Genomic DNA, 14,294 nt, shown 5'->3' on the forward strand with positions numbered 1-14,294 from the left:
ACGGAGGTAATCATCATATATTCTGATATCCTTAGCTTGAACCTAGCAGAGACTGAAATAAATGCCCAGAACAGGCAGTGAGAAAAAATCAAGAATATGGAAAATGACAAGGATGGTAGGAAAGGCCAACCTGTCCATCACGGTGGATTGGGTCCGTTTAATCTTTTCCAGGACCTAATAAAATGTTTAGCAAATATGTCACATAAAATGCACAAATTACAGTAAAAACTTCACACTTACCTATGAAGATATTGTAAAGCTAGAACAACTTCAGCAGCATAAAAGGAAGCCATATTCTCATCAAAACAGCTATACATACTAAGTAATGATTTAAGATCACCTCCAACCATGTATTCCATAACCTGTAAAATGGAAATGTAATATAATCAAAATAGAAAAAGCAACATATCGACTACAGCTAATTAAATTAGAAAGTTAAATAATTAAATTTGAAAGAATTAGACATTAGAAAGTATTACTGGTAAATGATATTTCATCAATTACAACAAAAGTTTTCAAAGATTTCTTTTTCATCATAAGTTGTTTGATATGTCTAAAGTTACTGGTGGTAGGGAGTGAAGAAAGATGGCCAAGATGTAATGGAAGAACAATATGTTGGACAAAGGGACATCTAATGTCATTTTGTAATTTCATTCCCCTACTAGCAACACTCGAAAACTCGTTGACCAGCACCCTCTCATTTTCTATCAGTTACTAATGTTGTGGAGTGGAGTTCACCTGCTATGTCAACATACCTAAAACAAGCAGTAATTGAATTTTAACAGTGGAAAAGGTGAATGCTGTTAAAAAACATATAGTGGCACTATAGTTCACCACATTAAAAAGATTCAAAATAAACCACAACCCTTTATAAAAAATCTGATTTGGACACCACATGACTTCCTTGTATGCCTATTAAATTACATATATTTTTTATTACATGTTTTTATTTTTTTCATATTTTTTAAAATTATTTATTGTATTTGTTTTTACAATTATAGGTTAATAATTATTAATAAATCAGTATATTTAAATTAAAAAAAAAAAAAAACAGAAGGAAATGAAGTCACGTTCGAACCAATGTGCAAAGAAACAAATATTTAATTAATTACAATTTTATTGGGCTATAACTCTGAACCAATGAAAATAAGTACCACTTACGATATATCACTGAAAAACTCCCAATGTCGGCTTATTTCTGCAGTTAAGAAAAAGTCCAAAATCCAAAAAATTTGGATTCTCTTAATTGTGTTTTGGGATTCCAAAGATGATACAAGAGATGTTAAAACATCTATGTATCGCACAGGAGGTGTGTGTCATGTTCGACAATCTATGTAGCTGATAATTCCACAACATGATAATACTCAATCACACACATTGTGTGCAGTCATAGAGTTGAAATTTGAACCTATTCTACATCCTCCATACTCACCAGATTTGGCACTATGTGATTTTCACTAGATAACTTTATGTGATCTTTCTGAAATAAAGAAATGTTAAGAGTGTTAATTTCACCATGGATGATGAGCTTAAGGATGCAGTGAAGTCATAGATCAAGGAACTTCTGCCTATTTTATTGACGGATTGAGGAAACTGGTCCACTATCAGGAGAAATGTGTAGCTGTATATGGTAATTGCGTGGAAAAATAAATATAAGTTTTTATAACAAATAAAATGTAGTTTTATGCTGACTATATCTTTTCATTTGCAAATTATGAGCGACTATATATTACATTTCAGTCACTCCTCATACATATAATTTTTCTACACATCTAATCCCTATAGTGGGCAGAGTGAATGTTCAACTTGTAGGGCTGAATATTACCTCCATTTTAATGAGATGATGTCATAATAAAATTGGCTAAAAGAAGGTAAAATTTCTTTTCACTAATAAGCCTGTCATAAAACTGCTAAAATAAAGATTATATAAATAAATATATTAATTTGCAGCATTTGGGAAGTTTAATTAATATACTATCACAAAGAACATAAAATTTAGAATTAATGTATTTAATAAAATTTTATGCGTTAAAAAATCTGGAGAAAGATTTAATTAAAAATCATGTTTTTATAATTGTTTACAACAAACTTTCTTTCCTATTAAAGCTTGATTGCTTTAGAGGATAATGTTATGTTGTAAAAGATTATGAAGGTTATCTGATAAAATATTATATATATAAGTTTTTGAACCTCTGCTACATAAATCTTTGTATAGTGTAGCAGTTGAGGCTTGGGCCTAAAATAGTAATTTATTAATTTTTACATGTATTCTTTATTTACATTACATATATTTTTTCTTTTATTTACAAGGCTAAATTGTAATAATTTATACCTTCACTGTATTTACCAGTCAAGTCTTTGAAAATTTCACTGGTGGCTCTACATTAAACTGCCAATCTGTACAGCATCCAGTAGACCAATTATTAGTATAACTGATTATCTATATCTAAACAGAGTACAATATTAATCAAATAATATTAAACTATTCACTATGATAATAATTTTTTTTAGAAAGTCTTGATAAAATCTTGCTAGTCTTGCTAATTTTCTTTTATTTTCAAAAAATATATCGGGTAAGAAGTGTAGCAGAACTGATAGCTATGAGAGGATTGCATGTTATTGTTTTACTGCCATCTTCAAGATCTATTTTTTCTAATTATGATTATACAAATTATTTTTTTAGAAACTAATTGTATTGAACATGTCCTACTCAATAATATAATGTAAAGAAAAACAAAATTTCAATAAATCTTAGAACATTTACCCATGCAATTTATAAAATAAGTAAAAGAATTACCAAATAAACACATGATGTGGTTTGCAAAGAGTAGAAAAGATTTACACAAAAAGGGCTTCTTGATAAAGCCAAAGCATTTCGTTCGTTAACAACTGAAAAAAAGACATAAGTATAATAAAGAAAATCATTTAAGTAATAAGTATACATAATCATGAGTATTTAATTATTAATAAGTTAATTCTAAGTATTTATAAACATGACTAATTGTTTAAATACTATTGAAAAGTTTACAAACCAGCTAAACAAGATTAAATAATTATTTTAGTGCAATATTTGGCAATAGTGTTCTAGTTTAATTATATTTTGATACTGCATTTTCCTGGAAAATGAATTTAAGTAATCAGATTTCCTTTGATCAGCTGAACTGAAATAGCTGCAACTTGACTATCTTTTTTTAGAATTTTATCTTTTTTCTGTTTAGCCTCCAGAACCATCGAAAGGTATTACTTTAGAGGATCATATGTATGAATGTAAATGAAGTGTCGTCTTGTTCACTCAAGTCGACCAAATAAATAGCTGCAACCTAGATTCAATTAACTTAATCTAAACATAAATCCATTAAAAGTAAAAACATATACTTTTTATGAAAGTTGAATGTTTACATAACTACGTATATTTTGACATAGGGGTTCAATCAGTAATGAGATAATTTAAAAATCACATTTAGTAATCTAATGAAACAATTTGATGACCACTAATTTAATGGAGTAAACATTTACTGAACTTTTATAAATTAAATTTGTAAGTATTTATTACTACAATTAGAAGAGTAACAGGCAACCATATCAGTAAAATAATTTGGAAAAAAAAGCATTAAAGTAAAAGTTTAAACTCCAGTACATAATAAATGGTTCACATTTTTAATAAAACACTTTAGACGGAAAAAACTTAGAACTATTAATTGACACCAACCATTATTCTTATTGTACACTTATAATTAGTTAGCAATCTTAATCTCTTTTTTTGATATAATAATAGAAAAGAAAAATCTTGTTTTTAGTTAAACTTAATAGAAACATTTCATTTTATACTATATTAAATATTGTTCTTTTCTGCATTATTTTTGAGAATTTCAGTTTATGAGGACCATTCAAACATAAACTGGAATTTAGCTGCACAGGTTGAGGAAAGAGCAGTGAATGTGGTGGAACATGGCGGGCAGTTAGTTAGGTATGTGCAGGGGGCATAACTCTGATTTCTCGCCAATGAAGGTGACAAATCCTCTGAAATTTTGACTCAACTCCAGGCACAGTTCGAAGATGCTACCCTGTTAAAAACTCAAGTGTTTGATTGGGACCAAAAATTTTGAACTGGCCATGATGCAGTGGAGAACAAAAGTCATGAACACTGTCCATAGACCAGCATCAATGATAACATTCAGGCCGTTCATGATCTTGTGGAAGGTGACAGTCTCATAACTGTCACTGGAATTGCATCAGAGGTGGGCATAAGTGCTGGGATGGTGCATACAATATTGTCAACACTTAGATATAGCAAAGTGTCAGTAAGGTGGTTCCACGTCTTCTCACTAAGCCATAGAGAAATGTTTGAAAAGTCATCTGTCAGCGGCTGCTGAATTACTTTGAGAAAATGCAGCAAAATATGGGTCCACCACTACAACCCAGAAAGCAGAACAAGTAGGATGTGGTGGAAAAATGGTGAGGGGGCACACCTCACCAATTTTTGGATGACATCATGGCTGCATATTGCAACAAAGTTGGAAACCGACTTGCAATGTCCTCCTTCTCTATGACAATGCACGGCTGCATATAGCAGCTCAAACTCACTAAAATTCAATGAACACCTCTTTACAGACCAGATTTGTCACAGTGTGATTTCCACATGTTTGGTTTGCTGAAGGAAGCTTTAGAAGGGGAAAGATTAGAAGACAATGCTGCAGTTGAACATTATGTATGCAATTGGTTGTTGGGGCAGCCATCTTGTTTTTTTGATGAGGGGGTCTGTAAGCTACCTATCTGGTGGAAAAAATGTATTTTTATTGAAGGAAACTATGTAAAAAAATAAAGTAATTTATTTGTATTTTATCTAATACCAATAAAGCTATGTAAATAAATTCCAGTTTATATTTGAATAACCCTCATATATTTTATGTAACATGAAAATGGAAATTTCTTTTCAACCAATTTTGTGGTTAAAGTATTTTATTTAACATATTACTTTATCAAACATGTAAATGAAATATCATACACCATTATTCCATATTTAAAAAAAGTCACCTTGAAGATGCTTTCATGTTATTTAAAACATCTAATCAATAATCATTTAAAACATATAAAATTAATAAGTTTATCAGCAATGCCAATAGTTTGAAATTTTGTCTCAATTATAAAAATTGAAAGTGAAATGGGGATTTTGTTTGGTTCAGTGAAATCAATTTTGTAATGAATTGAACTTCATATTGAGACCCCTCACTACTGACCAAAAGGAAATCATTGTGTCTCACTTTGGAGTGAGACACAGACAGACTCAGATTTGGATCTGATCCTGTCAAAATGGTACACTGGAAAATGCATCATTCCCTCATGACTGAAGAAGACATGGCAATCATAAAGTAATGTGAAGGACATGTTTTTTTTTCAAACCTAGGGTGTAATTCATCATGCTCCAGTCGATACATTGTATCGACTGAGTGTTCGTGATTCGACAAGGATACTGAGAGACTAACAAACATAAAGATTTCTTATAAATATAATTTACTACTCTAGAGACATACAAACAAAATAAATAATAAAAGTAATAATTACAATAATAATAAATATATATATATATATATATGTACTACATAATACTAAATTAAAATAGTAATTCAAATAAAAATCAAGATTTATTTTATGAAAGTTAAATTAATAGATACGAAAATACAACCCAATTTACTAATTTCCAGTATAATGACTGCTAGAAACTAATATTGCATTAACAACAAGATAATTGAAAGTTCACACAATTCAATTTTTGCAAATAATATTACTTTTACTGTTTATAAAATAATTACCCTACCTACACTTTATGAATGAATATAACACCCCTGGCCTGCAGAACCAGTACCTGATTTGTCTCCTTAATAGTTGAAGTGTAATAATGTTCATCGTTTGCTCTCTTATGTTTTTCTATAAATTCTTATCCTGGTCTTATAACCCTTCAGGTTGAATGAGAGCTTCTGGAGCAGCCACTGTCTGTATTACAAAGAAAAAACTGTAAAACAGACCTGTTTTTCTAAGAAAAGAATCCCTTTAGTTCTTCTAGATTCGTTTCATCATTATTTTCTCTTTCTTTCTTCTTAATTGGAAGAAATCTGTTATCCTGGTTTGTTGTAATGGCCCTGTTACACTAGCATTGTACATTTTCAGCAGCTCCCTACTTCCCAGGGGTAGTTCTCTGTAGCTCTGGCTCATTCCAAGATTCAAGTTGTAATTTAAAAGGATAATTTCAGATTACAGAAGAGCTCAAAACAAATGTGACAAAGTGCCAATTCAATTTTCTGAATTAGACAATGAAAAATGTTTTTAAATGTGTAAAAACCACTGAGAGAAGCATGTCAACTAAAAGGGACCTACTTTAAAGGAAACCAGTTTTTCAAACATTCAGGTAAGCTACTTTTCTCCTACCTAATGCCCAATACATTTTGATCAGACCTCTTACAAATTTCAACAGTTTGTATAAGTGGAAATCAGTTTTGAATATATACATGTGTGTGTGTGTGTATATATATTATATGTTTATAAATTCAGCTAGTGGTTATGATTTTATAACTTTGTGCTAGTATAACTTAAACAATGGCTGAAAAAGTCATAAGTCAAAAAGTCTTGCCTCAAATGTGTGAACCTCAGTAAACTGTATACTGAGGCTTTTTAAGTGCTTCATAAAGCTTTTAGTAAAGATTCTTTAAGTGAACACAATCAAATACATATCTGAAGGTAGCAGTGTCAGTTAAAGATGATGATCCCTCAGGGTAGCCAACCTCCAGCAAAATATTGAAAAATAAAAGAATGAGATACTATGAATTCTGATGTTTACTATAATTTTTTGAGATATTTGAGAGATATACTGAAGAAATAAGCAAAAATGAAAACTCAGAAACACTGAAATTTGTTAGAGCACTGTTTTGCAATGCACCACTCATACCATCCTCCAATATGATTCTGTTTCAACTGAAAACAACATGGAGTTATTCCACATCCTCTATACTCGCTTGAGACTGGTCTGTTCCCCAAAATAAAACTAAAACTGCAGGCCGTTGGTTTGATACCACAGAAGACATGCAAGCACAATCTCATTGAATTCTGAACACTTTTCAAGAAATGGATTTTAGTAAGCCTGAAAGAAGAATGGGATCAATGTATTTGTTTGCAAGGAAACTATTTCGAAGGCGGTAGTGGTGATTTTTAAAAAAGATAAACTTTGAATTTTTCAGACTAGTCTGCAAACTTTCTGATACACTTCCACCTGCTTAAATTTTTTTTTTATCATATAAGTTTATGATTTTATTTTCAAATATATTTATTTACAAATATACATAAAGACTTCTAGATAATACAAATATTTAACATTTGTCATTGTAGTTTTATTCTTTACTAGTTTTTTGTTTAAATTATTACCTAGTTGATTATTTAAATTATCAACTAATATACAATAATAACTATATCTAATGCAAGGTTTTATTAATCTATTTTATTGTTCATTAATTAAAATATATTTATCATATATTAAAAATATTTATTTTATGTTGCCATGCTTGATTAGAATTTTTCTGTATGTATTGTCAACTATATGTTTCCTGAAAAATGCGTTCATATTACATTTGTATTCTTTGTTAAGAAGAAATCTATAAAAATGAATATTTTCTTAAATTTCATGTTTTTTTGTGAACTGATTTATCAAGTGAAATTTACATACTGTTAGAGAAAGCAGGCATAATGTGTATTAGTCATAATAGTAAAACTGCAATAGAACAGTAATCTTAACTAAAATGAAGTACTACATTAATCTAATTATTTATTTAAAACGTGATCTGTTTAGAAATAAAATTCATTTTATAACAAAGAGAAGTACATTAAAACATAATGGAACAAGATGCTATATCCTTAAAAGTAATTAGAATAAATTTCTTACCAAATGTATACATTAAAATGTGATCATAAACTTACAACTATGTTGTAATTTATTTTATTTAATGGAACTAAAAACGTTAAACTGGAATTCCTCACAATAAAATACTCCCAAAACCAAATGGGAGATACTCCTGCAGAGTCTTATTTATTAAAACAAAGTAAAATTGATGTATAAAATAGTATTAAATTTTGAAATGAAAGATTTTAACATTTTGTTTTTAAAATATAACATTTATTTTTATAACAGAAAACTCCCTGTTGCAAAAAAAATCACCAGTAAAGTTTTCCATTTTGTTATGAAGATTAAGCAAAATCAAGATTACTGAGATAATCAAAAGTAAATGTCTTGTAAATATATTTTACTACAGAGATATTACAAACATTACAGAATCCACATCATTTAACTGGAAAAAAAATTTGCTATTAATGCATCAATGTGGAAAAGATGTGAAAAACTAATTATTATTTTTAGTTCATATTTTTTAGGAGTGTTAGAGGAAACCATTATTATATTATTTATGTTGTTTAAAATATTTATCATTTAGCAAACATTTTTAGTTATAATTTTTTTGTATAAATATATATTCAAGTTTATTATTTGTTTTAAATAACTACAATTTTACTTAAGCACACTTGTAAAATTATTAATTTAATTAGGTTATCTAATTTAAGTCAACTGTTTTATTGAGTAATTTAACTATTTAATTGGTCTTAATTTTGCATGATAATTGATTATCATTTTTCAATATTTTTGTTGTTGTTTTTGTTTATTCTAGATCTTATTTATATGAATTTATTTACACTTATACAATTATATACTTTATACATATTCCTTTCTGATAATATTATGTTAGCTATATTTATTATCTGTTATTTATATTATCTAATTTTAGGTTTCATGCAATATTTACTTTTAATTTGGTGGTATAAATATTTGTTTAATATAGATATATACATTTGCAATTGCATAGATGCAAACATATATGCCTCCATAATCCAATACTTAAGTTTAACATAGAAGTTCAATAAATTCTTACCTTGAGATATCATATTCTTATGTATCATCTCTGACTTTTTCATCACTTTAATAGCATACATTTGTTCTGGGCAATTCTTCTTATACCCAAGAAAAACTTTTCTAAAAGAACAAAATACATCATGTCAGTAGTGAAATATACAAAAATTATACACACTTAAGCTTCACTAATTTTAACTTTATTGCAGCACATTAAGCAATAATTTGTACTGTTAGTATAACAAACAAAAAGAAGTGTTCTTCACACAAGTAGCACTGTCATTTACACAAAAAGACTTCTGTCAACTCACAAATACATAGCTGAACTTTAAAATATTTAGTTTTCATTTTATATAATCTTCATTGAATAAAAAATGTACAGCCATCTGTTATCACAATTAAATAAATTATTAAACTACTGCTTACATAACAGTCTGAAAGATAAATTATACTCTAAAAATGCCTCTAAATTTATTTCTCTTCTAATTATAACTATAAGTTTTGAGTCATAAGGGGATTTCAAAAAATCTTTTTAGGTATATGGTCTAGAGATTATGCAATTTTTTCATTTGTAGAGGATTTTCTTTTCATTAAAATGCAGAGCTGTACTACAGGAGCAACTATAATGGATGAATATCTTTGGAAAGCACACATTAAGGCAACTTATGAAAGAAACCCTTTTAATAATTAATACCAAAATCTTATAGCTTAAGATTTACTAGATTGTGCACTACTACAGTGGCACTTGCCTTGCTGTGTAGAAGTTACAGACTCAGTTGACCAGTTATATCTTAAAACAACAGCTTTTAAATCTGTACTTAAGTTATCACAATAATACATATTTTGCCATAAGGTTGTTCAGATTTAAATCTGAAACCATATTGTGTAACAACTACGCAACAACTTAAAAGAGTACTGACCAAAATATTTTAATTATTGTGACTGGCTTCCCAAAATCATTGTCGATGGACAGACACAATGTTGTATTTCATACCATACAAGACTTGTTTCCATTTATTTGGGTAAATATAAGTTATGTTTTTTATACTAATTTGTTGTGATAACTTATGTAGCGATTTTTAAACTGGGAGAAACTCTTCTTTGAATATTGGCTATGGCGTGTGGAATCCCAACAGAAGGTTGTCTATTTCATTTTCCATTTCAAACCAACCCAGTTGTACACCATTTTTTAACCAAATCATGTATGCTCCTTTTTGCTGGCATACTGACATTCGGAAATTTTTCCATGAATATTTGACAAGTTTCTTGAAAGAATCCAGAATGCACATTAGCTTCCATAACCCTTTCATGATTAAATAAGGCATTTAAAAAATTACCTGCAAAGAATGGAAGCTACACTATAGTGAAGCAAGAACAGTTTACAACTGACAAAAATAGATGAGACAGTAACATACACAACTTACAGTGGCACTAGTAGTAGCAGTGACACTCAAACAACTGCCAGCTTGATTCAGTTTTAAGTTGCTCCCCCTGTACTTAATAGGCAGGCAAAGTGTTGGTTTATAATAACCATAATTGATTTTTGTGCATATAAATACACTGTTTTAATGTTTTATAAAATACATGGTAATCATAACAATTTAATTACAAATTTCAGTAGCATGTTTTCATTTATCTGGGCATGTTAATTCATACAATAAATTGATTGGATAATGGAAAATACTCCAAATGTTTGAATGTCCACTTCATGGTAAGAAAATTTGTGTATGGTGTGCTGTTTTGGTAATGGTATAGTGAGGCCAATATTTTTTGACTGGACTGTCAATACGGAAATGATTTATACAATTTTTTTATTGTACAAGTTAACAGATCACTAAAAAGAGTATAGCTTCTTCCAGCAAGACAAAGCAATGTCACACATCAAAAGGTGTACCAGCATGCATTTTGCAACTTTTACAAAAGAATGAACTACCGGCAGAAGTTGGTGACCTCAGCATTCCCCAAATTTGTCTAATTGCAATTTCTTCCTTTGGGGCTATTTGAAGAAAAAAATCTATCAATCAAATTCCCACAGTGTTGATGAACTGAAGGCAAACATTCTACAAGAAATTGATGGCAGTGACAACGTTTTATGTCAGGTAACTCATCACTCAAGCACAAAGTGCACTGCTGCACAGAGTGCTCACTATGAACATCTTACGTGAAAAAATGTAAATACAGAATTTATTTTTTAGTTTTTTCATTTCTTCATTCATAAAATGTTATGTTTCACCTATTTTTAGTCTGTAACAGTGGTTTTAAAGACTGCCCATCCAGCATATACATTCATTTTCAAATGCTGACAAAGAATATTATAGGACAGAAAGTCTACATCTGTCTTCATAAGCTCAAAAATAATTACAGTATAAAATATGTCAAGCCTGACCAGGCTTCAATTTGGCAGTGAAAGGCCAAAATATAATGAATGTTCACAGTATACTGCACAGCAAAGTGACAAGATGTTGGTAAAAATACAACAATTTTGAAGACACTATGTTATGTAAGAGTATTCAATTATTATCTTGTAAAAATTAAACTGTAGCCTTCTTGTACAGGGAGTATGCCTGTAAAATAGGGGTAAGTTGGAAATGAGAAAGTAGCCATAATTATGAAATAGTAAATCATTCTTATTAAAAAAAAAACTAACTGCTAATTTTCACATACCCATAGGATCCTCTACTAATAGGCTTTAATATTTTAAAGTCTTCAATTTCTGGTGCCTGCAAAACAAAAATGAACATTTAATTACTAAAGAAACTATTCTTTGAATTATTATAGCATATTTAATAAATTAAATCTTCCCCCAAAAAAAGGAAAAGAATTACTGACTGAAACTTTCCATAAAAGACCATTACACAGACCTTGCTGTCCATATATTCTGCAAAAGGTTTTACCTCAGACTGTAAAAACATGGGTAAACATTGTTATAGCTTTTCAAGATTATTTGTTTATGATGTACTGCTAAATTAAAGTTTACAAATAGCAAATTAAGAAATCCTGTTCACAGATATCTACCAGCATTCAGTACGGGTTATGAAGAAAACAAAACAAAACTGAATGACAATAAAATCCACTGATATATAAAAATTAAATTTAAATGTAATAAATCATGATAGTGTTCTAAAATAGAGCGTAGATGTTCAAATGCAATTTCATACTACCAGTTTCAAAATAAACCAGTGTGTGTAACTTTTATGGATGTAGCATTTCTATTCAATGGGAAAAAAGGTTTTTTGCAGCCTTTATGAAAATTAACATTTCACTCATTTAAAATTAAAATTGGATATGAACAAAACAATTTAATATGAAATAAAAACGGTAATGCAGTCTAGATGTTATTTTATTACTTAGATGCCAGTGGCTTTAAATGTTATTAAGGGATTTGAGATCTCTGCATTAAGGAATCTACTGAAAAACACAAAGACAAAAATCAACCTGATAGTATTCAAGTGCATGTCATACATAAACAAAAATTCTATTTTATAACAATGTTATAATCTTACCAGTTAGATTTTCTGATTTTAAGAGGAGGCTTTATGCAACAGCTACATTAGATTTAGTTTTTATACAACCCTTGGATAGGAAACATACAATTCCACAAATAGAGTTATCTACTTGTGGTAACTTTTTCCAAATAATTTTGTTGGTTTATAGTTTCAAACACTTTTTTCCAAATAAAGTATTTACATTGCTGACTAGAAGGTGCCATATCATGACACCACATATGCAACTAGGCAATAGCTGGTTCAATTTCGAAGGTGTCTACTAAGTGAAACAGAGATGAAGGAAAGGGGAAGAAAAGGAAATGCTGTCTTGCCCAAAATCAAATCCATTAAAAAACCAAAGTTTTTCTTATTTTAATAAATTAAAAAACATAAATTTATTAAACATACCAAAATTAGTTTCTACCTTTTTTATTTTAAATCTATTATTCTCAAGTAATGTATGTACAGGTTTGTACAATCCTAAAATTTGTCATAAGTACAATTCAATTAAGAACGCACAGAAAAAAAGAGAATTAAAAGTAGTATTCTTTCATACCGATTACGAAAAAAGGCACGTACATTTAACGAAATTTAATATTACAGTACTGCTACACTACAGCACTAACATAACCTAACAACCCGAATTCACGAACAGTTACTTCAGTATATATATTATATCTAGAGTGAATTTAGAGAAGTGTTCCCAAAGTACAAGCATTTAAATTAAGAAAAAAAATGTCGTTCTTTTATTACATTTACCTTAACATTACTAGTTTGACTGACAAGTGTTTGGAAAATAGAACTTTTAGAATCCAAGCTTCCATTTATATTTGGATTTTCATTTTCTTTATTCAAAAGATTCATTGTAAAATACCACCGTAAACAAAATCACTTCCACATCACAAAATAAAATTTAAAATTAAATAATGACTAAAAATTAAAATAAGCACGACAAAAACGATAAGCACAATTATCCCAAAACGACCGTTGAATGCAATGTTTAAATAACACCTGTCATTGAAAAGTTAACACATGGTCTAAGAACCACGCCAAAGAGATTTATTTTGTAACTATACAATCGGTACAAGGATAGTGGGCTACAATATTTATAAGACGTTTACAATTAAATATGATTACTGAACTTACTGTAAAAAATTTAAATTTAACTTTTCCCGAAATTATCATTAATGAAGGCTCTTCAATACTCTGTTCTTTTTCGTGAATAATGAGTCCTTTGCATCTTGTACAGTGTTTTTTTCTAGCAGTCATCTGTATTTATTGTGCTATCGGTAATACCGTTTCCGCTACTATTCAACTTTACATGATCATTCCTCAACCGTACCTTTCAGTTATTATTTTTATCTTAATCTAGAGGGAGAAGCGATTTATCGAAGTAATGTTAGAACGAGTTTCTAATTTAATCTCTCTTTTGGCGTTGTTTGATAATTTTAAATGTATCTCTGGTATGAATATTAATTTATTGATATCGTCTGTAAAATTTTTAAATAAACTATGAACAATATATTTTTTTGTTAAACATATTGTCTACGAGAATAAGTACAAATATTTTAGAAAATTAATGTGTAGTTTATGTCAGTCACAAAATAATAATTAAGGATAAAGTGTTAACCCCATTGTTTGAAAGGTAGTAAGGTAGTAAAAATATGTATTGCTGATTTAGGCTTGAATATGTTTTAATTTCAATCAGGTGTTTCTGAGCTATGTCATCTCCTTGGTTAAAATTCCCATTAATTTCTATGCTTCCTTTCTTATTCTATTTAAGCATGCTCTAGACTACAAAATCATCTACTCTATATACATTTTGTACTCTTTCTCTCCTACTGACTGCCTTTCTAACTAAAATTTTA

At 29.1% G+C, this 14,294-nt stretch overlaps 1 protein-coding gene across 2 annotated transcripts in view; it reads right to left on the bottom strand.

Annotated features, from left to right (window-relative positions):
- gwl (serine/threonine-protein kinase greatwall) overlaps positions 1 to 13,462 on the bottom strand; it is a 75,435-nt gene extending 61,973 nt beyond the window's left edge. For both annotated transcript variants that reach the window (XM_075361213.1, XM_075361212.1), the window contains exons 1-5: positions 13,186 to 13,462; positions 11,606 to 11,661; positions 8,964 to 9,064; positions 2,798 to 2,889; positions 241 to 362 (exon numbers count right to left, since the gene is read on the bottom strand). In XM_075361213.1, the coding sequence (XP_075217328.1) occupies positions 241 to 362; positions 2,798 to 2,889; positions 8,964 to 9,064; positions 11,606 to 11,661; positions 13,186 to 13,290 (476 nt within the window). In that variant the 5' untranslated portion in view covers positions 13,291 to 13,462. The remainder of the gene's footprint in view (positions 1 to 240; positions 363 to 2,797; positions 2,890 to 8,963; positions 9,065 to 11,605; positions 11,662 to 13,185) is intronic.
- Positions 13,463 to 14,294: the final 832 nt, after the last annotated feature.

The sequence above is a fragment of the Lycorma delicatula genome, chromosome 3 (assembly GCF_047948215.1).
Source record: "Lycorma delicatula isolate Av1 chromosome 3, ASM4794821v1, whole genome shotgun sequence".
Classification (NCBI taxonomy): domain Eukaryota; kingdom Metazoa; phylum Arthropoda; class Insecta; order Hemiptera; family Fulgoridae; genus Lycorma; species Lycorma delicatula.